The following is a 26,439-nucleotide window of genomic DNA, read 5'->3' as shown; positions in this document are numbered from 1 at the left end:
TTTAGCATTTCTTCACACAGCAGGAAGCAACCATGCTGTGGTTACTTAATGTACTTCTTAACTACTGCACTGTACTGTACAATAAAAATAATAATTAAATATGATCCTCATCTTACCAGTACTGCTGCTGTCTGGGTGACTTTGGCTACTGTTTCAGGGTTTCACTGTCCTGTACCCTGAAACATATCTCTCCCTTCAGAGTTTTATTTCTTATGTGATATTGCTGAACAGAGCTGAATTTTTTGAGGACAGGTTTGTTGCATGGATTGTGATGGCTTCACATTTGTTCAGGTCTCCAAGGACCTGCACCAATAAATGTGAAAGAGACAACAGCAGAATGGTATACTTTCCCATTTCCACCAGGATGAAAAAAAATACTCTAAATTAAGTCTAACCTTAAATGTATAATCTGTCCTTGGGAGGAAAAAAAAAAAGGATATAGCATCTTCAAGCTCTTGGCATCCCTTACGAGAAAAAATTGGTTCTAAGGGTCTCTGATCTTGTGTTTTAGTAAAATAGAACTGCACGGCTGACTGACAGTTCTGATCTAAAGCATTTACGTTTAAGTTTTGATCTCTCTGCTTTTGATTAAAACTAATGAGCTCATTTAATTCAAAATGGGAATCTCTGATAAGAGAAATAAGGTTGATGTGATTGGATTAGAGGGGCAAATTAAACTCTTAGAGCAGAAGTTTGTGCTTATATAGTGTATTAAAAAGCTGTTGGCGTATTATGGTGTGTTAGATGATGAGAAAAATTTCATAGTAATTCATATTTAATCAGAAGAAATGAAAGTACTAAATATAACATGGCTCTGCTTTTCCCTCGAGTGATAAAGAGCTGTACATTTAAAATGACATCGAATTCCTGCTCTCTAAAACAAAAAAATCTTAAGAGACACACTAAAGAAAGGGACACTGTTGTCAGTTATCACAATAGAACTGAAATGTCACAAACACAAGACAAGTTGACCACATTAAATCAAGGACAATTCAATATAATCCTTAGCTCACAGACAAGTTTTTACATTTCTGTTGACTGCATAACAAATGCATGTTAAATACTTAAACACATTCTATTAGCAGTTTGTATGGTTCTCTTAAACAATTGAAGTATAATTTCAATTTTTTTTTATTTCTTGTTAATTCCTCACTGAAACTGAAATTTCATTTATCTCCAATAATGCTTGTTTATTGTAAACTGCTCCAGAATTTTCCCATTAACAGTATTTTGGGGATAAGTTGTTTATCAGGGCTAAAAAATAGCAATCCTAGAGATTATATAAAGAATACCTCAGTGCTGATGGTATTTTACCATGGTTTATACTAGGAATCTTAAGTATTCGAAATGGTTGCAGTTAAGGGAGTGAGAAGCACAGGTGAGAGCTATAGTTAGTTGTGAGCAAGTAATATCCCTTCAGCTGGACTAAAAAGACATTTCATTAATGACTAATTAATCACCAATAATTGATGATATGGTGACAATAATATGTGTCATTTACTTGAGAATTTTTGCCTTCAGGTTGTTTAATGCTTTATTGATAATAAAGGCCCTAATTTCCCCTCAGTAATGTGGAAACCAAGGCACACAAATCCAGCAGTGACTCACCCTAGGTATCGTTGCAGTTGAGGAGTGGAGACTAGGGAATAAAAATCTGTAGAATTTGCAGCCTGTTTCAGGAGAGAATTTCTACCTCAGTGAGACTTTGCCTTTTACAAAATACTGAAGAACAGTTTTTAAAACAGTGTCATGCACTCTAGTGATATACCCTCCCACTCCAGTCATAACTAAATAGTGCAAGAAAGAGTTAATGAGACAAATCTCTGTTAAAAATTCTATGGGAAAAATAACCTGAAAATGAGACATACTAAGTATATGTATATTTTTGTAATTTTTTTTTGCTAAATAAACATTTTCTAAATGAGATAAATTGATTACAACACTCTTAGCATCCATCAGTCATTTATTTTTAGTGAGTTCAAGGATTGCACCTGAAAAATAGCTTAGAGGGGATGTATAAAATCTAAATTATGTGTGTATGTATTTTTTCTATTCCCTAGTGGAATCTACAAACCCCAGTTTACTAACCACTGACAACACTCTAGAGCGCTCTTTTTTCATCCGAATGAAATCTACACTGACCAAGCGAGGAGTGCACATCAAATCATCAGGATACAAGGTAAGGGTTGCACTGCAGCATGAAATATTGACATATTGAAATTATGTTCATTCATGTTCCAGGAACACCTTAATAGACAGAGAAAGGAGCTATTTCACATTTGCATACATCTCGTTCCTTTGTTAAAGAATCATTAATACATATTTCCAGCCTGAGGTTTGGCTTTTGTACTACGTCTCCATTAAATTGATCGTTATTATGATAAACATTGATGATAACAGCATGATAGCCTTCAAAAGAGTAACACTTCCAAAATAAAGGTATCTTTTACCAAAGAAGGTGAGTCAGAGTAACATCACTTTTCCCACAGTGGAAAATTACTGCTCATTTTGTTAGACTGTTAGTCATCTTTAGGTTATGTTTTTCCCAGAGAGGTAGGATTTCTTCATGCAGGCAGTATGCTATTTCATTTTGCTGCCATTCCAGCTGTAGGAAACAACAAGCCACAATGAGTACTTTTCCACCATTTTTCTTTCATTGTCCGAGGGGCATCTGCTGCTGGGGATCATATTTGCTGGATTTCAGACTCTTTTAAGATATGAAAGTCTCTTGTTCCTTATCAGCAGTAATCTCATTTTTCTTCAGACATATATCGCTCATAGTGCCTGTAGCTATCACTGGCTTTGCAGTATACTAAAACTAGAAGGAATAGCACATTTTTAACATTGTCAACTTGTGGAATGAAATATGTCATCCATTAAGTTTTGTACAAGATAAAAGAGTGGTGCAAGAAAGTAAGTCTGAGAATGTGTGGGTATTTAAAGAAGTTGCTTGTCAATGTTCATTTAAAAGCTTTCACAACCCTTTTGTTTCAGTTTTTAGAGGAAGATTTAGAGCAGCTTTAAAGTAAAATTCCCCAACTCAATTTTCAAAAAAATTCTCTGAGAATATAGCATTGTGGTAGCTACTGGAGAAGTAAAAATCCAGCAGAAATGTCTTCTTTGCAAGCAAGTGTCTGGGAGTCCTTCTCTTGGATGGTTTCTGGGTCAAGATGATTAAAGTAGTTGCTAGTAGAAGTTTTAAGTCCAAAGCAGTGGTTTCTTAAGGCACCACAAGTTTTGATCTGTGTGCTGTTTAATTGTCAACACCTGAAAGAATGCACTGAGTACTTGTTTATGCTTACTACTCTGGGGAGGTATCAAGACCAGGAAGTGTACTGACACTGAAGTGTCTTAGGAGGAAGGAGAATGAATGAATGAATGAATGAATGAATGAATGAATGAATGAATGAATGAATGAATGAATTGGCAGATCATGGAGTCATGGAATGGTGTGGGTTGGAAGGGAACTTAAAGATCATCTAGTTCAAACCTCCCTGGCATGAGCAGCAACACCTTCCACTAGCCCAGGTTGCTCACAGCCCTATTGACCTGGCCCTGAACAATTCCAGGGATGGGATATCCACTGCTTTTCTGGACAATCTGTTCCAGTGTCTCATCTGCCTCAGAGTAAAATATTTCTTCCTCATATCTAATCTAAACCTACTGTCTTTCAGTTTAAAGTCATTCCCACTTGTCCTATCACTACATGCCCTTGTAAAAAGTCCCTCTCCAGCTTTTCTGTAGGCCCCCTTTAAGTACAGGAAGACTGCTATAAATTCACCCTGAAGCCTTCTCTTCTCCATGCTGAACAGCCCCAGTTCATTAAGCCTTTCTGCCAACCTCATGGGAAAGATATTCCATCCCTCTGAACATCTTCATGGCCCTACTCCGGTCTATGCCCTTTGCTGTGTTGGAGAGCCCAGAGCTGGATGCAGCACTCCAGGTGGAGATCTCACCAGAATGGAGTAGAGGGGGAGAGTCACCTCCCTTGCCCTGCTGGCCACACTGCTTTGGATGCAGCCCAGGACACAGTTGGCTCTCTGGGCTGCCAGTGCACCTTGTCAGGTCATGTCCAGCCTCTCATCCCCCAACATCCCAAAGTCCTTCTCCTCAGGGCTGCTCTTAATCCATTCTCTGCCCAGCCTGTATTTGTGCTTGGGATTGCCCTGACCCAGGGACCTTGCACTTGTCCTTGTTTAACTTCAAGAGGTCCACACAGGCCCATCTTTCAAGCCTGTCAGGTCTCTCTCTTCCACCCAGAGTGTGAACAGCACTTTTTCAGGTCATTGAAGTTAAACTAATTCTCATGATTAGGCATGGTCCACCCAGGCTAGGCCAAAGTTAGATTGATAGAGAACTTGCTTTGCTGGATGTTTTTGATGCAATAATAATGGATAAACATAGGGAATTTATCTGTGGATTTTGTAGTCTCACATTTCTGCCAGATGTAGGTAGGAACAAAAGGAAGATATATAAGTGACTGTGTCATTCTCTCTCTTGGACTCCTGACAATCTAATGTTAGTCCAAAGTCAGAACAGAACATATAGGCTGGCTTCACAAGGTGGGGTTTTTACTCATTACAATTTTTGAAATTCACAGTAGACCCTTGACTCAAAAGACATGGTAATACCTATCATATAAATACCATTTAATTTCTCTTAGAACAGCTAATGCCTCACAGAAGCGCTTAAAGCTATAACTGAGATGTCACAAGTACAGCAAAATTAGTTTTGAAAGATCAGATATCATTTTTTAGCCAGTTTTTCCTGAACACAATTAATGGATAAAAAGAAAAGGCATGATAGTCAACAAAACTGCCTGTAAATAAAACATTTGGGTTTTTCCAAAATTTTTCATGAGGCAAGTCAGCTTGAGTAAAATCACATAAACACTGTACAAGCCCTAGGCAGGTGTTAAAATAGATATGCAGTTTTTCTGCTTTTTGATGTTTTTAAGGATTTCGTAACTGGCAGTATTTGGCTGAGTTCAGCTGTGTCCAGCAATATGAATTACACTCTGACAGTTTTTCAAAAGCATGGTTATTGGCACTCTGTGTTCTATAGAAGGATCATTATCCACGGCCACGATGAGCCCCAGAAAAATAGTACATTCATTTTAGAAGGGCTGGATCAAGTGAATATCATTTTAACTGAGTTGTAAGAACTGCTTTGTTTAAACATTCTTGTCAGTTGGTGTATCAGACAAGCATAATAAAACTCAACTGCTTTAGTGAATGTCACTTTTAAGAATCTTATTCATTGATTTCTAAAAGTTCAGTACTAGAACAAACTTAAGGTCTCTTGAATTCATTAAGGTATGTATTTTATGAAAACTAAGAAAGATTCATGAGCCCTATGGATGTACATCTATAAGAAATTGTCAACAGGGAAGAATAATTGCACAATATTAACAAAGATTGTGTGAAAATCTGGCTAAATTCTGCATCAGAGGTCCCTGGAAGTACTTCAGCACTTACTCGAGAAAGCCTGTGCCAGCTGGGACCATGGGCAGCACAGTTCCTGCAGGAAATCCTCCTGACTAAGGAGCCACTGTCTCACACCTTCAGAATACAACAGAGCACTGTATTTTCCATCTGTAAAATGCAAGGGCTCTTAGCTAACACCTTCCCTTGAGCTCTTGTAAGGGGATTAGGGGTAAGCCCCCTGAATCAGCATACAACCATTCATTGGGAGCAGTTTGCTAGGAACTGTGTTATGAGTCAGATTTTAGCTCTGTCAAAGGTATTCAACTCCCTGTGGATTCAGTCCTCCAGCAGTGACAAATTTTTTTCATCTTTGTGAAAAAAACTCCCTCTCCAGCTTTTCTGTAGGCCCCTTTTAGGTACAGTAGTTGTGTCTTGATCCAGACTCTTGCTGAGCTCAGAACCACATTGTCATTTTTCCTTGCTTTGAGGGCTGCTGGTGAATGTTTCCTGTAGACAGCAAATGATTGAGGTGGTCCACAAGGTGCTTAGTCAATTTTCAGAGTGAGTGGTCCCTGCCTTAGGAAAATTGCATAAAAGTGAAAACAGTCCAAGAATGAAATTGATTAATCATTCAGGTTGATCTAGTCAAAACTAATATTCTATCAAAAGAAATGTTGAAACAAAAATCAGACTGATAAATGTGCACATATGTATGCCTCAAAAAGACCCTGTTCTAGACAATTCTGACACGAGATGAGCCCTGTGTATAGTCCCTTCCTGAACTGATATAACTAGTTCTGAATTACACGTAAAAATGGAGGTAATGGCCTTTTTCCATGAATTATGTTACCTTAAAAGTGTAAGTGGAAAAGTGATTACATGATTAATCCTTCCTCTCTCTTTCCCATTCATTGTTCGCCAGCACTCTCCTTGAATTAGAATTTCCCATTCTTAATGCTCTTAGGCTCAGAGGCTTGTAGGAAAAGAGTTTACATATAGTACTAGAGAGTTATTAATTTTTCAGTTAATAAATTTAAAATCTTTAAAAACCGTGAAATAAAATTTATTCAACTGATAAAACACAGAGAAAACAAATAAAAAGAAAAAAACTATAATTTCATTCACTGCAAAACTCAGAATGTATTACCATTGCAGCTGTTGTCTGAGATACATGCTGGAGAGACTTCCTGTTTGTTCTCCGCTAAAAACATACCACATCTTCCTTTTTTTTCAATATTTATTTTTTCACCAGTGAAAGATGGTTTGGTATTTAATTTTGATTTTATCTTCATTTTACGTCCTTTTCCATTTGTTTTCCTCCCTTTGAGGTTCACAGTTCTGTCCACTTAAAAGTTATCCCAACTTCAATTTTTCTACTGTCTGAGTTACTCAGTCATATGTCAAAGCTAATTTTAATTCAAAATTACTTTGTTCAGGTCCAGTGATACATTTTCTACTCCTCTGCAGTATCCTATTATTGTTTTGTCATGTTTACTTCCCTGTCAGATTATGCTAGAATTTTCTCTGTTCAAACTTTCATGACCTGATACTGTTCTCTTGAACTAATGGGATCAAGAAGTAGCCAAAGCACCGAACATCATCAGAGTCAGTAGTTGCCAGCTGTTTCCAGCTCATCAACTCATCAGAAGTGCTAGTATATATCCATACATGCTCCTCTACTGTTTTATGGAGTAGCATTCTCATTGTAAGCTATTACAGAGGTGGATAAGCAGACACTAGGAAATTGCCTTGTACTTTTACTGTCACTGTGGCAATCTATGAATTTGGTATAACCAACATCTGTTGCCTCTCCATCTCCCATGAAATTGGCAATTAAACATCTTGAAGACCCATCAGCAGAATTAAGGACATCCTAGAAAACCTTCAGGCTGTCCCTTCCAGTGGACATACTGCATAAAAATAAGTAAATTGCTATACTAAAAAAAAATTGGTTTGGTAAGTTTAGTTTAGCAATTTGGATGGTTTGTTGCACATCTGATTTCTGCAGTTCAGTAATGGAGGATGAAAGTTTGGTTAGCTATACCTCATACATCAGTTGTATGAGGCATATCAAAATATTTTAAATAATACTTAAAACTCCAGAAAAATGTTTTCACAAATTAGTCTTGTAGTCCTTGTAGATGAAGAAAATTCATCTATTTTGTTCAATTAGTGTCTTTCTACAAACTCATTGAAAATTAAACATTCTCTGAGACTGCACTCTCAGATTTGCTACTTAAAATCATAAAGTCAGCATTCTTTGAATGAAATTTTGAAGATGGAAATCTAATTTTTTTGTTGAAATTTTATGCCTGTCACATTTCTACTATGAGTCTTTTTCATGCTATTTCTGCCTTTATTTGCCATCTAATTATTTATTTATTTATTTATTTATTAGAAGAACTTGAGGAGTTGGGCAAGATTTTCAGATCTTAATTGAGCACTTGAAGTGCAGGTTTTGGCAGAATTTAGATTCATTAATCCAAGAAGGCAAGAGAGTCAAAAACTGTGTTAGAAAGACAAAATTACGTTGGACTCACCTTGTGATACTGTTCTCTTGGTTCAATCCAAAAGTGAAATGATTGTTTCTCATCCAAGTGAAAGATTCACCTGGAATTCAGAAACAAGAGGTACCTATTCCAAAATCACTTTAAGGATGCAATGTATCATTGCAGAAAACCACCTTCCACTTCAGGGGGATAGGATGAAGAAGGAAAGAGAAGGCAGGGGTTTTTGCTTAAGAGTCTAATGGTTAGTACATTTTTCAGGTGTGACCTCTGCTAGAGACAGATTTCATTCCCTCCTCCAAATGAGGGAATTCACATATCCCACTTTACTGCTTAGCCTAAATTTTTTCCTCCTCTTCTAATATTTTTCCCCCTTGAAATCTTTTCTGTCAAATATTTCACTCTGTCCCAGAAAGATGTCCTGACCTTTCTCTGTAGGAAGAAAGAAAACTGCAGAATTTAGTATTTTATCACATGGTTACTGCCACACCTCTTTAATTGAATGAAGAAGGAATAAGAAACCAACATCAGGAAGCATTATGTGAAGAGTTTTCTAAATGTCAGCACATGCATTCCCCAGACTTTTCAGCACTGGGAAGACTTAAAGGTAATTTGTCAGTGAGAAGGAACTGATCGAGGATTCACCCATGTAAATCGATGACCTTTTGTCAAAAGGAAGTCTCTTAGCTAGTAAAGATGCAGCATTACTTGAAAAAGAACAAAATACTAATGGGCCAATCTGAATCTTATGAAGTATCAACTTGTAGATATAAAGATATGGTTCAAGAAATAATGGTCTGCAACTGGATCAAGATTGGGGTTCATTTTATGCCTTGATATAGAACCGTGAGATTCTATTAGGAGAGCTGTCTGGAAAAGCTTGGTTCACATTCAGCATCTAAATACATTAACCAATTTTTTTAAGTGTTCAGTGGCTACAAATTCCACCTTCTAAAAAAAAAAAATTTCAGGGCTCAGCATCTTTTAAATAGGATTTATAACACTGTTTTACCATCTGGAAAAATGAATATTTGTTAAGCATTCATTATTTGTTATTTTTCATTATTGAAATGAATCAGTTAGTGTTATATAAAAGGCCTTTTTAATAGCAGGTTTTTTTACAAGAAAGATTCAAGCTTTGATTATTCCTCACAATGACTGCAGTATTCCTGACACCTGTATCAGGATGTGTTTCTCCCCAAATATTGTATTAAATGTTCCGATGGCCTCAGAGCTGTGGCTTGCTCCAAACTGAGTAAAAGGGAAATCAATTCTGGGTTCTGGAAGGAAAGAAAAAATAAAATTGAGTTAGCACAGATTGCTTTCTGGGAAATTTTTTATTTTCATAAATTCTATTATCAAAGTATAAGGGATATAAAAAGATAATATTATCACCAAATTAGCAGTAATTGCCTTTGATTCTGGTTTTTAGGCAGTATAATTCTGAAGCCTCCTCTTTTAAAAGTCACTGGATATAACAGTGAGAGTGAGAACAAGATTTACTCTGATACATAATAAAATATTCAAAATGGACAGAGAGCAGTTCCAAATCAAATCTGGTATTCTTTCAAGAACCAAGTTCTACTGAGTCATAGAGATGGAAAATGTTTGATACATTTTCATAAGTAGCACTAATTATCCAGACTTGTGAACTCAGTGGAGTGTGAGACCCCCTGCAGTGTTAATAGCAGAGCTCAGTGAGTAGGATGAGAGCAGTGAGATCTCAGCAGAGTGGAAACCAAGAGATACCTCTTATTACACCTTGGGAGAACAGTATTGTGCTTCCAGGTAGGAATGCCTACTGGGAAAGAGAGGTCTTCAGTCCACAGTGTTTTCTTAAGTTATCCACCGATGTTGTTTGCCACTGTTTACTGTTAATGACTGGGAACATGCCTTTCATAGGAGCAAAGAAAGACACACAAAGCCAGAATTTTCTTTAGGAGAGATGCTGCTGCCCATATTTCTTCTTCAATTTACTATTTTGTAACTGCTGCCAGTAGATATTTTGGTGCACCTACTTTTCTTAATTTAAATATTGGTTTAGATGTGCAAATGCAGACACTATTAGCTTTTTTACCTCTACCACTTGCAGCAGTTCACAGCTTTTATCAAAAGTATGCTGAGAAAAAACAATAGGCTCATACATTGATTTACACATTTTGCAAACTTCCACCTTTTTGTGCAGCTCTTACCTGAACAAAGCATTATGTTTTATTGGCTTTTTCCTATTGCTTATAAAGTCACTTATATTAATGAATGTACTTTTGCAACACTCGTCAGAGTCTGGAAAGTGCTAACATACCAAGATATCAAGTGACTTGCCAAAGATAACAATGGCTGTTTGTATCCGAGCCAACTGTGATTACATGCTGTACTTCATCCTCAGCCTTTCTTCCTAGCACACAAATATTGTCAAATCATCTCTGTGTTCCAGTGCATCACACTTCATTTTCTCAAGCTGGTACTTCCTTTGTTTTGATGGTTGCCCTGAATAGAGAAAATGAGATGCTGAAGAAAAAAGTACTCAGACCAGATAGTGTGAAGTTTAGCGGAACTTTCACCAAAACAAAAACAAACAAGCAAACAGCAATTGTTTTTTTTAATAAAGACAAAGCAAACAGAAAAAGATGAACTTCTGCTCTTAACTGGCCTACCACTGACTGTAGAAGAGCTACTCCAAAATTATTCTCCTCAGAAAGAAAACAGAGCAGTGTGCCAGTGGAAAAACACATTTTCCTGCCCCTTGGATTTAGCCCAGGGGAGCTTCCTGGGGCTGCCGTTTCTGCCACCTTTCTGTGGGAGAAGACAGGGGCTTCTCTTTGTTTGGCAGATGTCTTGGCTCCTTGCAAAAACCCCCAACTTATATAGAGACACTTTTTTTCCAATTTAATTAATATTTTTTTCATATCCACCCTAGAAGATAAGTCTCCACCCTAAAGACTTTATTAACTACTTTGAAGCAATACATGTAATAAGTAAATGTAAAATTGGTAAGGAATCATTATTTATATTTGATTAAAATGTAAGTTTTAGAAAATCAAAATACTCCATTTGCTGGTGCAGATAGCACTGGTTTGCATCTGCTATTCTACTTTCTGCATGAATAGGCGTTAGCATAAGGTTCAAGCCCATCCTTTACTCAAAAGCCAAACTCATTAATATATTTTGGTGTCATATGAAGCAACAGTCTTCTGTACTTAGTCATTTGACAAAATAGGAGGAAAAAAAGGCACAGAGCATTTCAGATATGTTCACCCCCAGTGTGCCATACATGAAGCCAATAGTTGAGCAGGAGCCGTCACACGAGGCTTTCATTCCCTGACTTTACCTGGGGCAATGACTCCTGGATAGTGATCTGGACACTGATTTGCTGGTTTTACCATCTAGAACAGAAAATTGATCATGAGTGTTTCAGGGCATGTTTCCCAGAGGGAGCTGCTATAGTGTAAATGTCCTTTTTCTCTACTCTTCAGAGTGCATATTCACCACTATATAACAAAGTAAGCCATTATGCCTCTGTTCCTAGATGTTTAAGCTGCTTCTGTTTCTAAATGTTTGAGCATGCCTCTTGATTTGTCTGAAGAATGGTGTGTGGTTGAGCCCATCTGCTGTACCCTATGGAGAAAGCAGAATATAGATGTTTAGTGGAAAGAGTTTCAGTTTCTCCTTTTTACAGCATCATTAGAAAGCTGTCGTTCTAATAATAATAATTCCCATTTGACATCATGGAGGTAAAAAGAAATCACTGCTGACATCAAAAATGAGGTGATATTTCAGCAGTATTATTTCACTGAAGATAAAAAGGAAGTCTTTATTACTCCCAATGCTTTTAAAGAAAGCTGAGCAAGGCTTATACTGACCCTGAAGCTTATATACCTTAATGTATCAGTATGAAATAAGAAATTTTAATTGTTACTGCTATATTTTTTGTCTGTTCCTCCATAGAATCAAGAATTTTGTGCCTGCTTAAGGGAAAATTATCAGTATCTGAAAATAAGCCTGAAGAGCACAATTACCTTAATTTTCTCCGTTACTTAAAATTCATTAAAAAAATACCCCAAACAAATGAAAACACTAAGTGTATTACAAGAAGTGGTAATTTTCTTACAAACTTCATACTGGAGTCTTTACTGAAAATTCATATAAATTGTCTAAAGAGGTCTGAGCTCTGAAGAGGTTACCCTGAGGAGGGTTACAAGTTTTATTTCACCTTTTATGGATAAGTATTTTATTATCTCTGAACTTCTTGTGCTCATTGCTGTGCGAATTGCTTGCTATTAAAAGGACACAGACAAGGTCTGTTTCATCTGTGGTAAACAATGTTTTTCACTTTTATTTCTGATAGCACATTAGACCCTCCCATTCCCCTTTCTTTAACAGACGTATTCAGTTATAATTCCAATCTTTGTATGTTTTTCCATCCTAAACCAAATATAGCACATCAGTGACTCCATCCAAACTTACATGGAAGAGAATGTATCTTACTACTATTTGACAATATTTCCAAAGCTTGAGATCTAGTCTTTTTCTACTGATTTGTTTGTTTCTTTGCTTGTTTTAGGGGATGTTTAGCGAGCAATATAGACTGCACAAAATTAAAGGAATAGGATGTCAAGCTGGTGCCTTCAAAACTGATAGTGTTACTCCCATCAAAAGAAAGTTCAAGAAATACGTATTCTTCCCATGGCTTCATTTTACAGAGTTGGTCACATACTTGCAAGTAGTGCAAGTCTCCTCTTGCAAGAAAAACCTGATCAAAATGTTTCAGTCTTTTCACAATCAAACTTGAGGAATTTTTGCAATTAAATATGTGGTGGGATCATCACATTATTTTGTTCCAGGCAAATATGTTGATAACATAACAGTCACAGCTCTTCTGCTGTTGAGTTGCTGCTTCTCAGTTATTCTCAGAAATAAGATCAGAATTCGTAGAGGCATGAAAATATTTAATGGTTATAAGCCTTTTAAAAATCAAAATTAGTAGCTACCAGTTACAGTGATATATTTAAATCTGAAATGAACTCTGCACTTCCAATGTAAACAAGTCTCATTCTGTGCACAAATAGTTTGGACATTTTCCCCAAGAATTTGTTGTGCATGAGCAGAAAGCTCAATTTTATTTTGTGTGAACTCACTTTTGACATATTTTGGAAGGTCTGAGGTATTAGATAAATATTGCTCTTCTTGGAAATTGTTATCTCATTAGATTTTTCATTAATTTCTCCTTGCTCAAGTGCTCAGAAACATATAATTTTTTCCTAAAAAAATCAGCTGCTTTCAGTTCTTGTGATGTTTTGCATTGTTGCGTTGTTGCAAAGACTACATTGGTTAAGTCAGCCCACCGCTAGACATAGCGCTGTGCTTAGGAGATGCCGAAATGCAGAGCCCTGTTTCACTTAGCTCACAGGGCGTCTCTGGGTCCAGCCTCCATCTCCCACAGTGTCCAGGGTTAGGAATGGGGCACTGGACACCACCTTTCCTGAAGAAGAAAGGAGCTGATTCTCAACACACAAACATGCATTATGGGTTGTTTTCAGTCACTTTAGTCATATGCATTCATAAATTTTTATATGGTTGGAAGATGCAGACTTTGATGGTACAAAGCTCACAGAAGAGCTTTAGATCACTGGAGCAACCACAGACAAAGTTTATGTTGACAATTTATCAGCTCTTCTCCGTCAAGGAAAATTGTTTTTTAGTGCCTGCCTATTAGCAATCACATGCATATTATGAAATTGAGTTTTGGGGAGGACAGCCTGCCATCTGTCTTTCCTGTCTTTTTTTCACAATGCATCATTCTAAAGTTAAAACTTTCTGTGCTTCAAAATGATGTAAAATATGAGATGTCTATAATAGAGACACTTGGAAAGAAAAATGTACTAAGTAGAAATGTAAATCTTTATAGACTTTATAAACAAGCAACTGCTGATGCTATACTTTATGTTTTAGCTTCAAATGCTCTCCACATTTTCCACATGCCATAATGCTGATAATTAATTAATATATGTCTGAAGGAGAGTGAAAATGCTTCCTTCATAAACTCTTTCTGGTTCAGGGCAGTTTTTTCTGTGAGTGAAATGGAACTGCCTGATGGGAGAAAGAAAAAGATGTGTGCCGTTTCCTTTTTGTGTTCTGATATGCTAAGATTTTATCAATAATATTGTTTTCCTGCAAAAATATCTGCCTCAGAGAAAATCTGCTGTGCAGCTGTCAGGATTACACCTCTTAGAATATACCTGTGGTGATTCTGTTAAATTGATAAAAACAGAACACTCTGCTGTGTAGAAGGATTGCTGAAAATATTCTGAAGCCCTTTCATGTGTAGCAGCACTTGTATGGCAGTACGTTTATTGTGCTATAAATTCCATCACTGATTTTGGCCATTTCAAATTGATTCTGCAGTAACTGTAAGTAATGAACCTTACAGACAGAGCCAAGGAAAAAAACCCCAAGCCAATAAACTTGTGGCTGTAGGAATACCAATTGTAGACTTCATTTAGCCTCGGTTTTTATCAAATCATGCAGTGAATACCCCACAAAGCCAGAAAATGTGTCCAAAAAAATACACAGTGCCATAGCCCTGTCTTTCTTTAAACTTAGCAGTTAAACCAGACAGTCAATTATCCAAAGTACATGTTTGTATGAAGTGTCCTGGGGATTTCACCTGAGATTTAAGGAAGGTGCTCAGCATAAGTAGATGGAAGTGGAGAAATTATAATAGAAGTGAGTTAAACAGGATAATAAGCCAAATCCTGAGCTGTTTTACATGGTCTAAGCAATACCAGGCACCACTGAATTTCACAGGGTTGTAGATGGATGTGCAGTGAGCTACTAATGACTCACCAGATCAAAGTATACAAAAATCTTCAAAATTTGCATGTTTCTAACCTATTTCCCTTTCTTTACTGAAAAGTTCTACCAGGTTAACAAGATATTAATGATTCCATAGATTTTAACAGAGAATTCATGTGCTTGGTAAAAATTTCCATAGGAAAGTTTTAAAATCCATCTAAAAGATTCTGTTCTAAGATTTTCACATTAGTTTTCTATAGGAAACCCACTGATCTTGTTTTGTTAAACATTGAATACATTTCTCACAATCTTTTAGATCATTCAAAGTCTTATTTTACAAATAGACCATAGATCTAGTCCCACTAAATCAATGCAAGAGATTAAAGCATATATAAATTTGCATATATGTTCTACCCTCAGTTGTTACATGAAGAGAGAACTTCAGATTTTAGTTCAAATGCAGAAAAGACTAGTTTTCCTCTACAGAACTTTCTTACCCACATTACAGGAGAGAGAAGAAAGGTCATGTTTTATTTTCTGTGCAAAAATAAATAAATGTCTGGGTCGGGTTCCTACAAGCCCTGCAGCACTTCCATGCATCACAGCTTGCACACTCATGTATCTTACAGTCTGCACTGAGCGCTGAATTTATTCTGTGTGTCTTCTTGTACCTAACTGCATATTTTTTCTGAACCTTTGTGTTGTCTGTGAGAGATATTAAATCCTCATTTTGAGATCAAAATGCTTGAGTCCATTCTAGCCTTATATAGGCCACAAAGATATTTGTTAAGACATATCCTTTGCCTCTCTATAAAAACGTCTATTTTGTCAATTTGTCCACTTTACAGCAGCAACCAAAGTGACACACAGAGCAAAAAAAGACACAGAAACTGGAGCTTTCAGTTAAGCACCAAATATGGTGAAAGCCATAATAAAATAATGAGAGTAGGGAATGCTATTTTTCCTTTCACTCTGCTGTTTTGTGTTGCAATGAGGAACAGAGTGAGTCTGAAGTCTCGTGAATAGCCCCTTGCTCATTATCTCTACTCCCCTCCTGAATAAACATTTCAGCCATTGTAAATGAGTGTGACATGAAGGGCAAATGAATGGCTCTCATTCCAGATGAGAAACACTTGACAGCTGAGCAACCTGTAGGTTGTTGTAAAGGTGCAGATCCTGTGACTACTGGATGATGGGGTAGGCATGCCATTTATTTCCGTGTGACCTAAGATTCATACTCTTATATGAGAGATTCCCAGCCTTGCAGAGGGAAGCCCTATGTGTTCAAACTGACTTTTGGTTAGGACTGCAGTGTGTGAAAGACAGAGCTCTCCTAATTTTTTCTGGTCATTTTATAGAAATGACCAGAAAAACTTAGTCAATTATAAGGAAAGGTTCAGTGTGGATTAACAGATGGCATGCAACACCCCTACTGTATTTCACTTATAAATATGATTGATGTGGAGGTAATTTCTTGGTAACCTGTTTTTCAAAAAAAAGTATTCTAAGTGGTGGGTTAGTAAAAGAAAATTAATCTCTGCATGTTAAACTTGCCAACTTTTGAATTAATTGCATGAGAATGACAATCAATTAATAAATGTAAAGCAAACAACAGAAAATCAGTGAATTAAAAATTACTAAATTGATTCCAATGCAGATAAAGCAAGAGGCTGCCATAATTCTTTGGTGTAGATTCAAGAACACGAATCTTGTCTCATCAGTTTTTCTTCCCCATTTATCCACATTTAGCATTTAAAACAATGGTGGTTTATTATGATTTTTACAAATAAATTGCTATCTATAATCTAGCTTGCTGCATTAAGTGGATTATAGAAACAAATCATAAATAGTAGTCCATTTGTAGCTGTCACGGAGAAGGTCACAGCTTTGCAAAGACCATCCATCTCCAAGTGGATAAAAGTTTTTTCTTCAAAGAGAAATCTCATCCCTTGTATGGGTGGACTTTTCCTAGTAATGACAGTACACATGGCTGCTCCTCTGGAAAGGCTGTCGTTTTGTGCCCCAGCCTTCTCCTGCAGCCCAAGTCTCTGTAAAGCCACTTTAGGGCTTGGGGTTTGCAGTTTCGATGCCAGCTATTTTCTTTATCAGGACCCTGAGAGGTGTATTTAAAACTGTTCAAATTAACTCTAAGAACAGTCATTACTACTGACATTAGATCTTGGCAGACATACCAGAAGAATTTTGCCTCCTCTCTTATGATCATTCCTTTTTGTCATCTGGATGTGGAGGCATTACTATTCACCTGTAGAAGCTTTTCTGAAATTTGCAGTCGTATTTTTCATAAAATCAGCTTATATACCTTGCTGTCTGTTTTCCCCTTTATATTGAAACTTCATCATTTATACTCATATAATTGTCACTGACATGAGGAAAGTGAAAGCATATTAATAATTATGGAAATTAATCTTTTTTGCCTATCTCCAGTTTTGCGTTTGTCACAGTTGTGGCATTCTGCAGGAAAGCTCACACATTCTGTTGTCCAAGATCTTTGGGTAGACCTTGTGTGCTTGTATACAGCCAGCAAAAATTGGGCCATGCTAGGGGAAAGCATGCAAGCATTAAAATAAACTAAACAATTGCATTTCACTGTAGGAACATACCCCAGACACCATTAGCACAAGCAGAGAAACCTTAATATTAATGACATTTGAATAATAGTTCTCAGCCTTCTCCATTTTGTGTCCCTGCTTTACTATATGAAAAACTCAGATCTTTCTTCCTATTTAGCCACAAAATTGGGAAGAGTGAATGTAATTTTTCTTGACTAACTTCTGAACAAGTTCTGGGGCTGCAACTTCGCGTGGAGAGCTTGAGTAGAACATAAACATTTCTGTCTTAATCAAGGTTGACTTGGAGAATCTATTTCTGTCTTTACAGGCAACAGCATTTTCTATATCTTTTTCTCTCTGTGTGGGAAAAATACATTAATATCACATATTTTGTTTTATCTAGTCCTTTCTCACTTATCAAGTCCTTGCAGAGAATCACCTAAGGTAATTGTTGGACTGCTAAGAACTACATCAAACAAAACAGTAGGAAAAAAAAACCCTAAAAGAACCTCTTTATTTCTCCCTGCAATGAAAGAAATAAAGAAACTTGATCTGAAGTGGATTTATTATTACTTGTCTTTAGTGCAACAGGATTTGGTTGCCCTGACATACAGAGTTGAAACTAACTTTTGTAAACAACATTTTCGCTCTTTCTGTTGCAGAATAATGTAGCCATTTTCCACCATCCCCCAATACTCTGATAAAATGCATTGGAACTGATGCAACAAAAGTCCTTTTTTAGGTTTAAATTTCACTGCTGGCAAAAGCACCAGAATTCTGGAATAGTGAATTTCAAGAGAGTTTGCTCATGGGCAGGGACGACTATTCCTTTATTGGAACCCTGCATACTTCAATAGCTAAATGCTTTCAACTTTCTTTAAATAGTGTTAAGGAAAAAATATCCTGAAGGCATTATTTTTAAACAGGACTTCAAACATTTCATGAGGAAAAAAAAATGCAACATATTTGAACACCGAGGGATTTGAAGTGGCAAATCTGTTAGAGTGAACTGATCTTTTGAGTTTCAGGGTTAAATGTGTATTGACCACAAATTAGGGATGCAGACTACTGAAAATTCTGAGACACGCCAGATTCTTAGCTTGACCAGCAGTAGCCAGATCTATAAGACACCATTTATAAATAAGTTAATTATGTTAGCTAGATTTTAAATTAACTATGTCTCATTTATTCCTCTGAATTCAACAAAATCCATTATAACATTTGCAAGTGCAAGAAAATATGAGGTTCTTAGCCTTTTTTACTATATAGACTTAATTCTGCAATAACTCAATATTAAAAATTTTGGAGTTCATATTTTAAAGCAGCTGTGAAGCAAACAGATATGCAAGGGTAAATCTGCTCATCTTGAATCCTTCTGCAAATGGTCTGCTCTGGAGGTCATATCAAAGAGATTCTTTTTCCAGCTTAAACCTGTCTTTTCTAAATAGATCTCAATCTGATCTCATTTAATACATTGATGCCTGGTTTCTAAGTCATTATATTTGCTGTATTACATATCAAAAGGACTCTTGAGAAATTCCCCTGAATTGATAATTCTAATTTCTTATGTATAGCTACTCTATATTCACTCTGAGGACAGCTGTATTGTATGCTAAACCACGAATTGTAAAAATTGATCCCTTTGTATGTAGGTTTGTATTAAATTGAGATACTCTATTTTTTTCCTGTTTGTTGCCACACGTGGGTTCCTGGTGTCAGTTTGTATTTGGCTGTTTGAGCATATTAAAGTTTTGCTAGTGCTTATGATGTTCTTGCCAAGAGCACTCTTGCAGCAATCTGCGCTAGAACAGTCTTTGTGCCAATTACTTCAAAAAGTATTCTGTTATAAACCCAATTTTTATGGCTACTTTTTCAGGTTGCTGTGTGTTGATTTCATTTAGTTTCTGTTTTTTCCATTTTTTTTTAATGTTGATCTTCAAATGCCTTTAAGTTTTGCATTATGAAAAGACAATATAGTGTTGATAGAGTTGTTAATAAGACATCTATTAAAGCTTCAAAGGTATTAAAATAAAACCTAATAATTTAAATTACTAATACTGCATATATTTAAAGGATGCTGTTTAATAGTGGAAATTTTGAAATTCTTATTGCAGGGCCTGATTATGAAAATGGAAACCTTTGCAGTTATATAAAGCAAAATAACTGAAAAATAACATGCAATGACTCAACACAATATTTCTTGGGTTTATATTATAAAGCTGATTTCAGGAGTGTCAGCTCTACAACATCTTTTGTTCAGAGAAAAGCAGCTTGCTAATCCATTGCAATTAATGAAAAATCACAACACAGGAAAGGATGTCTTATCATTAACGTATTTTACAATACAGATATGCTTTTGAAAGGACAGACTTGATCATGCAGCTTTTACTACTGCAGTGTATACCAGTGCAAGACCAGACCTCAGAATTCTGACATGAGAGCCATCATGGCAATAAAGATAGGTATGTGCCCCTATACAGTTCAGGACACTGTGCTATGCTATACTGAAGAGTAACTGCTTATCTATTATCCCAAATTTAAAAAATGTAAATGTGTCATGTAACAGAACGAAAAAGCCATAAATTTAGGGTCTAATAATGTTCATCTAAAGAATCCATAAATGCTTGAGCAACCTCTGGTCTGCTGCTTATTTCTCAGGCTGTTAAGATTTGATAACTCTTGAAAAACATTTGTGCACCCTTGAAAATGCTTGGTTGGTTTTTTTTTTAGGGCAGCTTTAGGAATTGTTTATCATACAACAGTCTTCCATTACTCTCACACAGTATTCTTAAGATAGCCTTAACCCAACCAATGTAACTTGGGCAATCTCACGTTCTTGTTTTACCTTCAGGCTTTTTTTGAGAGTTAGAAAGCTGTCCCCATTCCCTTCTCTTTAGTTTATTATCTAGTCAGAGGTAAGTGGGAGATAAGACCTTCTGCATTCTGAGCTTGAGGAACAAGCAGTTTGTTGCATGTGTGCTCAAAACAGTAACTTTAGCACAGAAGAGATCTGTTCCCTGTGGTGCACTTGAATGAAAGTGACTGTGGTTATTGTGCTTGCTGCTGATCTCAACATTCCTCATATGCAATCAATAATATTCTACTCAGGTCACTTTAGGGATTGAACAAGTGCTATGAACTGAGCCTACCACACTGGGTTGTTTCTCACATGATGCTTGTCTTTAAGCACCAATAAGTTTGAGGTCTCATAAGGATACTTTTTTTTAAAACCCTTAGAATTAGCCTAAATTCTGCCTGTGACCATTTTAAGCAGTAGAATAGCTTTTGAATCTTATTAATTCCAGAGACTGATAACAGAGGAAAGATGGGAAAAGCCTAAAGTGTCTCCAAAAACTAGTATTGACTTTTTAACAATAAAATATGTCCTGAGACCAAATATGCTGTTTAAATGTAAATAATATTTCCATTTTCAGACTGTCTTTTGCAGGTGTATTTGAAGGGATTTGAAATGTACTTGTGGATGGAAAAGAGGCTATTGACCTTGAAACTATGTATGTGTTAGGAATAATGTTCCCCCTCCTTGAAATCAGACTCGTATTCTTTGAATGGGTGCTCAAGACCACAACTCTGAACAGCGGTTTCACGTGGCATTCAGTGCATAACTCAATCAAGGCTGACTGCAAAGCTGTTTCTCAGGAATCAGAGATTATTGCCTTGTCTTATTTTCATCCACCATGGTTCTGAATGTATCAGTGACAGATGCACTAAATACTACTTTTCTTTGTTCTGGTGTGGACTTGATACGATAGGACAAGGTTGGTATGTAGAAGCAATGTCTTTTTATTAGCTGGACAACTGTAGTCAGAAAAAAAGACCCCAGACATACTGGGTTTTCAGCATACAAGTGCTTTTTCAAGGCTTTTCAACTGAAGTAAAAATTTTTGAATCAAATAAGTGTTGAGAACAATTACCGTAAGTAGACATGTTATTTGCTTATGCTGTCCAAGAGAAAAGATAGATGATGCTTATGAAATTGGAGATGGCTGATGTTAACAAGGGAAAACGATAAAATGGTTATTTTATACATTAAAAGAGATAGCAACTCTAACATTGATTCAACAGGAACATACCGCTACAAACTTTACTTTACATGATGGATGAAACCCATCATGTAAAGTGCACATGGCAAGCCCAATGTGTCCTCTGTGTGTTAAACAAAGGGTACATGATGGAGAATTGATAAGCCTATGCACAGCAAGGTGGATGCATTTGGGGCATTTCAGTCTTGCTGCACATGTGGGATGATCCAACATATTGCAGTTGTTGTGGCTCATTCTTTTTCAACACCAAAATATCATGCTCCATGATAATCTCCTGTTAGTAATACCGTAATGTTTATAGAAATGCAGTAAGTCTGAGAAAGGGATATGAAAGTATTACAGGAACTACAAACACAAGGCCTTACTGGACCTCTCAGATCCCAGCTACTGCTGAATGATAAGTATGAGCCAATGATGTCTTTTCCCAAAGCTTTCATCAAGACTGGGAGAGCAGGCTTTGATCTCAGTGAGAATAGGGCTGTGGAACCACAGAAACAAACTTCTGACCCTGAGAAAACATAAGCAAGTAGAAATGTTGTAGTAACTGCAGTGGGACACAGGCAGGAAAGAAGAGAAGTGTGGTAGATAAAGAAATCTATGCTGAATTTTAGGTTGATAGACATGGTTACTTTTTGTCAGAAGAGGAACTGCTCTGAGATGTCATTGTGTAAATTCCTGATGTGACACTGGACTCTGTTTTCTTTTAATAGTCCAGAGGAAAGCCTGGTTCCAAATGTTCACTCTTACTTTAGGAATCACCTGAAACCATATAGGAGCTCTTTACCTTGCAGAGTGCTCAAACATTTGTCTCACTGGTGTCACAGACAGGTTTTGAGAAGCATGTATGTGTATCAGTGAGTGAAGGACCACACAATTCTTTGAAAGAATAATGGGAGAAAATGGGTATAGTTTGTAAGATATCTCTTTGGACAACTTTATTGGTTTAAATTGGTTGTGTTTTAAAGATTTTGGACGTATAAAATTGTGTTGATTTTGGAAGTATAAAATAACATTTTTGAGAGACCAAAGCAAATATTTATATATACACATATCCTTCAGAAACACAGTTGTTTCTGTAAAGGGGGACAAATGTGTGTGAGAGTTGTTTATAAAATAGCTCAACAAGTACCTAGGTGCACAAACTACATTAGGATGTTTTTGTATGTGACTGTTTTCTAAAAAATTGATTCTAAGCAATAATTTTAAGACTTCAAATATAGTGTCTCATTAAGTGAGCTGGAGGGACAACTTCTGCCAGTGCTGTGGTTTCACACACACAATAAATTGGCATAGTCATTTACACAGAGAACAAAAGAAGCAGTTTAGAAATTTATTTCAAATTGAAGTTTAAGTTTTGAAGCACACAGAGACATCTGAAAGGTGAAATTCACAGATTTTTCATGCTTGCAGGTTTTTATAGCCTCTGGTAATGCATGTCCTTACTCTGACATCACATGTATGTGAAAAAAATGGATGTAATATTTAAAGATGTCTTTTGACAAAGAAAGTATTTCCATCTTCAGAGGTGAGATTTAGCTTTAAAGGATGAAGAGCAGGTTCCAGATGTGTTTTTCGATCGCTGGGCTTTACTTTCCTTAAGTATTGACAGAGGGAAGGTTTTATCAAGGTCTTTGTGATGTGCTTGTTTATAATGAGTAGACATTAGTAGAGCACGTCTAAGTGCATATCACTAACAGATGACTAAAGAGAGCATATGGCAGGGAAAAGAAATATATATTTGTCCAACTAGTGTGGCTTGTTAACACTCCCACACTCTTAAACTGTGTTTACATGTACTTACAATATTTTGCAAATCCGTTTTCTAATCAGCTAAAAATAAAAGCCAAATAATTTTTTTCCAATATCAGAGTGTCAGGCAAAGTTGATTTAATTTTTTTTTTTTAAACAAAGCAATTAAGTGGTACAGAAGATTTTTACAGAATTTGTTTTGCTTCAACATTACATCTTTACAGCAGTATATGTGTTATTTTCATTTCCCAGTGTTAAAAGTTTTATTTTTGCAAAATGTTTTTTTCTTCACCTACCTGTCTATCCAAGGTTACACTACAAGCAATAATATAGATCAGAATGGCCTAAGCAAAATCCTCGATCAGGTCGCATGGTGTGTTTCAACCATGAGATTTCTCTGTGCTTTTATAGAATGAATCATAGAATCATAGCACCTACTAATAAACAGTTTGTAAGCAAAAAAATCTCTGGTTAACCCAGTCCAGATCCCAGCAGAGTAAAAAAGAAGTCTTATTAATTTAATTTAGAAGGTAGATGAAGAAATTATGGGGAAATCTGTACAGCTGTTGGCATACAAAGTTTCTGATGATCCTGTGATCAGGAGTATAGTATCCATCCACCTTTTTGTAGTGGACAGAACACAGTATCACTGCCTTCTCTTGCTGTGACACCTAAATGTGCCTGTCTATTGGTATGGCATTATTAGAAAGAAGATAAAGATTGACTAGGACTTACTTTTCAGAAGGAAGCATTTATAAAGAAAACTGCACAGAAGAGCTGCATTTACTTTTTATTTTCAGTATTCCTAGCAAATTTTTATTAAATATTTACTTCTGGAGCCAAGTATTGTCCTCCATAAAACAGTTTATTGCTGCAATTTAGCTTCATTAAAGTCATAATACTGCTTTAGGATATGATAGACTAGTGCTGTGGGATTGAATTATAAAGAGATTAATTTTAGCCACGGGAGATAATTGACCCTATAATTCCTATCACCCCTAATCCCGGTTCAAATGAACCAGTGTTAAAAGTGGCAATACTCACAATATAGACAAGGTCATGACAGTTAGAATTGTTTTTTACTACCAATTAGGTTTTCCCACTTGGTGCATTTGACTAATGTTGTCATAGAAAGGGATTTCAGGCATGGAAATACAGTTTCTTTAGAGGCACACAGGCACTGGAACTGATGGGCAGTTTGCTGTACATTTCCCAGTGTACAGAATCAGAATGCAATTGAGTGCTGACCCCTAAAATTTGAATTCATATGGGAATTCAGGACATGTTTTGATCCATGGTAGAGTTAGGAACAAGCTAAATAATTTCAATCTGGAAGCATACTCTCTTGAAATTCAACAATGTTAATATATGGTGGTTCTAGCAGGTTTGGAACTGTCACTTGGGCAATACTAAATCTGAAGTGTATTTCAGATGAAGAATCAGAAAAAAAGTGAGGTACTGCCTGAATAGAGAGTTGTTCAAAAACAAATCATGTTGATATTTAGCTGCAAATGATATGAAGGTTTAGAAAAACACAAAGAAGGGATAAATATGATATAGCTTAAAAATTCCCTGAAGTGTTAGTGCCAACTTCAAACATATTAGCATAAGGACCCTTATGAAAAAACAACAGGAAAATGATAGTTTTGCATAGCATTTTCAGTGCTAAGATAAATTTTCACATTTTTACCAGTTATCCATCAGCATTTTTCCAAGCATTTACAGATTTAAGTTTTGCAGTAAGCTGAAACTGCATGATAAAAAGAGACAGATAATGATAAAAAGCTGATGTATATGCAAGCCTAGCTAGAAGGAGCAAAATATAATATTACTGCCCCTCCTGTGAAGTTAATCCTATTTCTTTTAGCTATTTCTTCATTAGTTAATGAGGTCTTAAGAAAAATAAATAATTAAGTGGGTCTGAAATGGTGGTTTTGCATCTTTGCCTTTAGGAACTTTTTCAGATATTCATAGAATAGTTTGCCCTTGAAAGGTGCATTAAGTGTGAGTTTAGGCAATAGTTACTTTAAGCATGGGTGGTCAGAAACCTGTAACTGAAATGTCCATACACACAGCTAATCACTTTCCCCATTCAGATTCACCACACTGGCTAGGCTTGAAATGTAAAACAGTGGTGAAAGATGTTTCAATGATTACATTAGAAAAAAAGAAACAAACTCCAAGTCTTAGACTACAGACCTGCTTACATGAATTAGATTTGAATTTGGATGCACTTCGTGCTTTGCAATTTTAAAAATGAAAAATTTTCTTCTCTCTCACTTTCTATCATCAATCTCAGATCAGAAGTAAAGTTTGTCTTCTATCTTTGTGAGATGACTATCAGTGCATTTATTACTACACCCCACTTCTGTCACCTCCTCCTGTGCCCCTGATATCAACCAACATCTCTGTTGACCTCTGGGTAGCGAGTCTGCAGAGAAAGGTGCCCTCATCTCCTGGAAGTCTTCTCTCAATGTTGATGTTGTAACACATTCTGAGGATGAAAAATCTGTGAGAGCCTGCAACTGCCAATTCTTATGCCTCTTTTATCCATGAGCACAGGAACTGCAGTTTCCATTTTTGTTGCAATATGCTGTATTTATATTCTTTTACGGGATAAAACAGCCTTTTTATTTATCCACAGAACTCCTGAAGGAGTGGAACTGGAAGTGGTGAATTACTCTGTTCCCAGAGTTTCAGTTTACTCCATTTCAGGCAGCATTCTTAGAACAGGGCTGCAGTTCTTATGGATGCTATTGGATCTGAGCAAATTCTGGTATTATCTTGTGCATATGGAAGAAAACTACCACCCCCAGAGCTCTCCATACATGCCTAGTGCACTAGGCAAAGGCATTACATCTCTACCAACTCTTTAAATGCTTTTCTGTGGATGCAGGAAGACCATCCTGCACCTGAGCTCATAGATCACCTGTAGGCCGTTGCTTCTCAAATTGCCAACCACAAAGAAGAAATTCAAGGTGGTGAAGAGTGTCTCCATGGTGTAGGTGACTAAAAATTCAATTAAACCCATTGTGTCAAAACTGTTGGTCTTTCTTGTGTCGTATCCAATTTCCAAATGTTATAGAGTGGTTATTTTATTAATTTCCAGCTTCATTATTTTAGTTTTATCCCACTCTCTCTTTTGTTGAATTTCTACTTTGTTGTTGTTGTTTTCTTTCTTTGTGTAACAAGCACCACAGCAAAAATCAACACCACAGAAGTTCTTAGGTTTTTATGTGATGAATGTGAAGCATTTGCCTGTTATGTTCTTTTTGCCATGAGGACATACAGGGCACATTGGCAGCCAATATTAAGAAGCTTAACAATGATACTG

At 36.4% G+C, this 26,439-nt stretch overlaps 1 protein-coding gene across 5 annotated transcripts in view; it reads left to right on the top strand.

The window, feature by feature from the left end:
- The window catches only part of NPAS3 (neuronal PAS domain protein 3), a 602,217-nt gene that overhangs the window by 548,556 nt on the left and 27,222 nt on the right, over positions 1–26,439 (top strand). For all 5 annotated transcript variants that reach the window (XM_039553021.1, XM_039553020.1, XM_039553024.1 and 2 more), the window contains one exon: positions 2,061–2,179. In XM_039553021.1, the coding sequence (XP_039408955.1) occupies positions 2,061–2,179 (119 nt within the window). The remainder of the gene's footprint in view (positions 1–2,060; positions 2,180–26,439) is intronic.

The sequence above is a fragment of the Corvus cornix genome, chromosome 5 (assembly GCF_000738735.6).
Source record: "Corvus cornix cornix isolate S_Up_H32 chromosome 5, ASM73873v5, whole genome shotgun sequence".
NCBI lineage: Eukaryota > Metazoa > Chordata > Aves > Passeriformes > Corvidae > Corvus > Corvus cornix.
The sequence above is the reverse complement of the archived record's forward strand: the minus strand, read 5'-3'. Positions and strand labels throughout refer to the sequence as shown.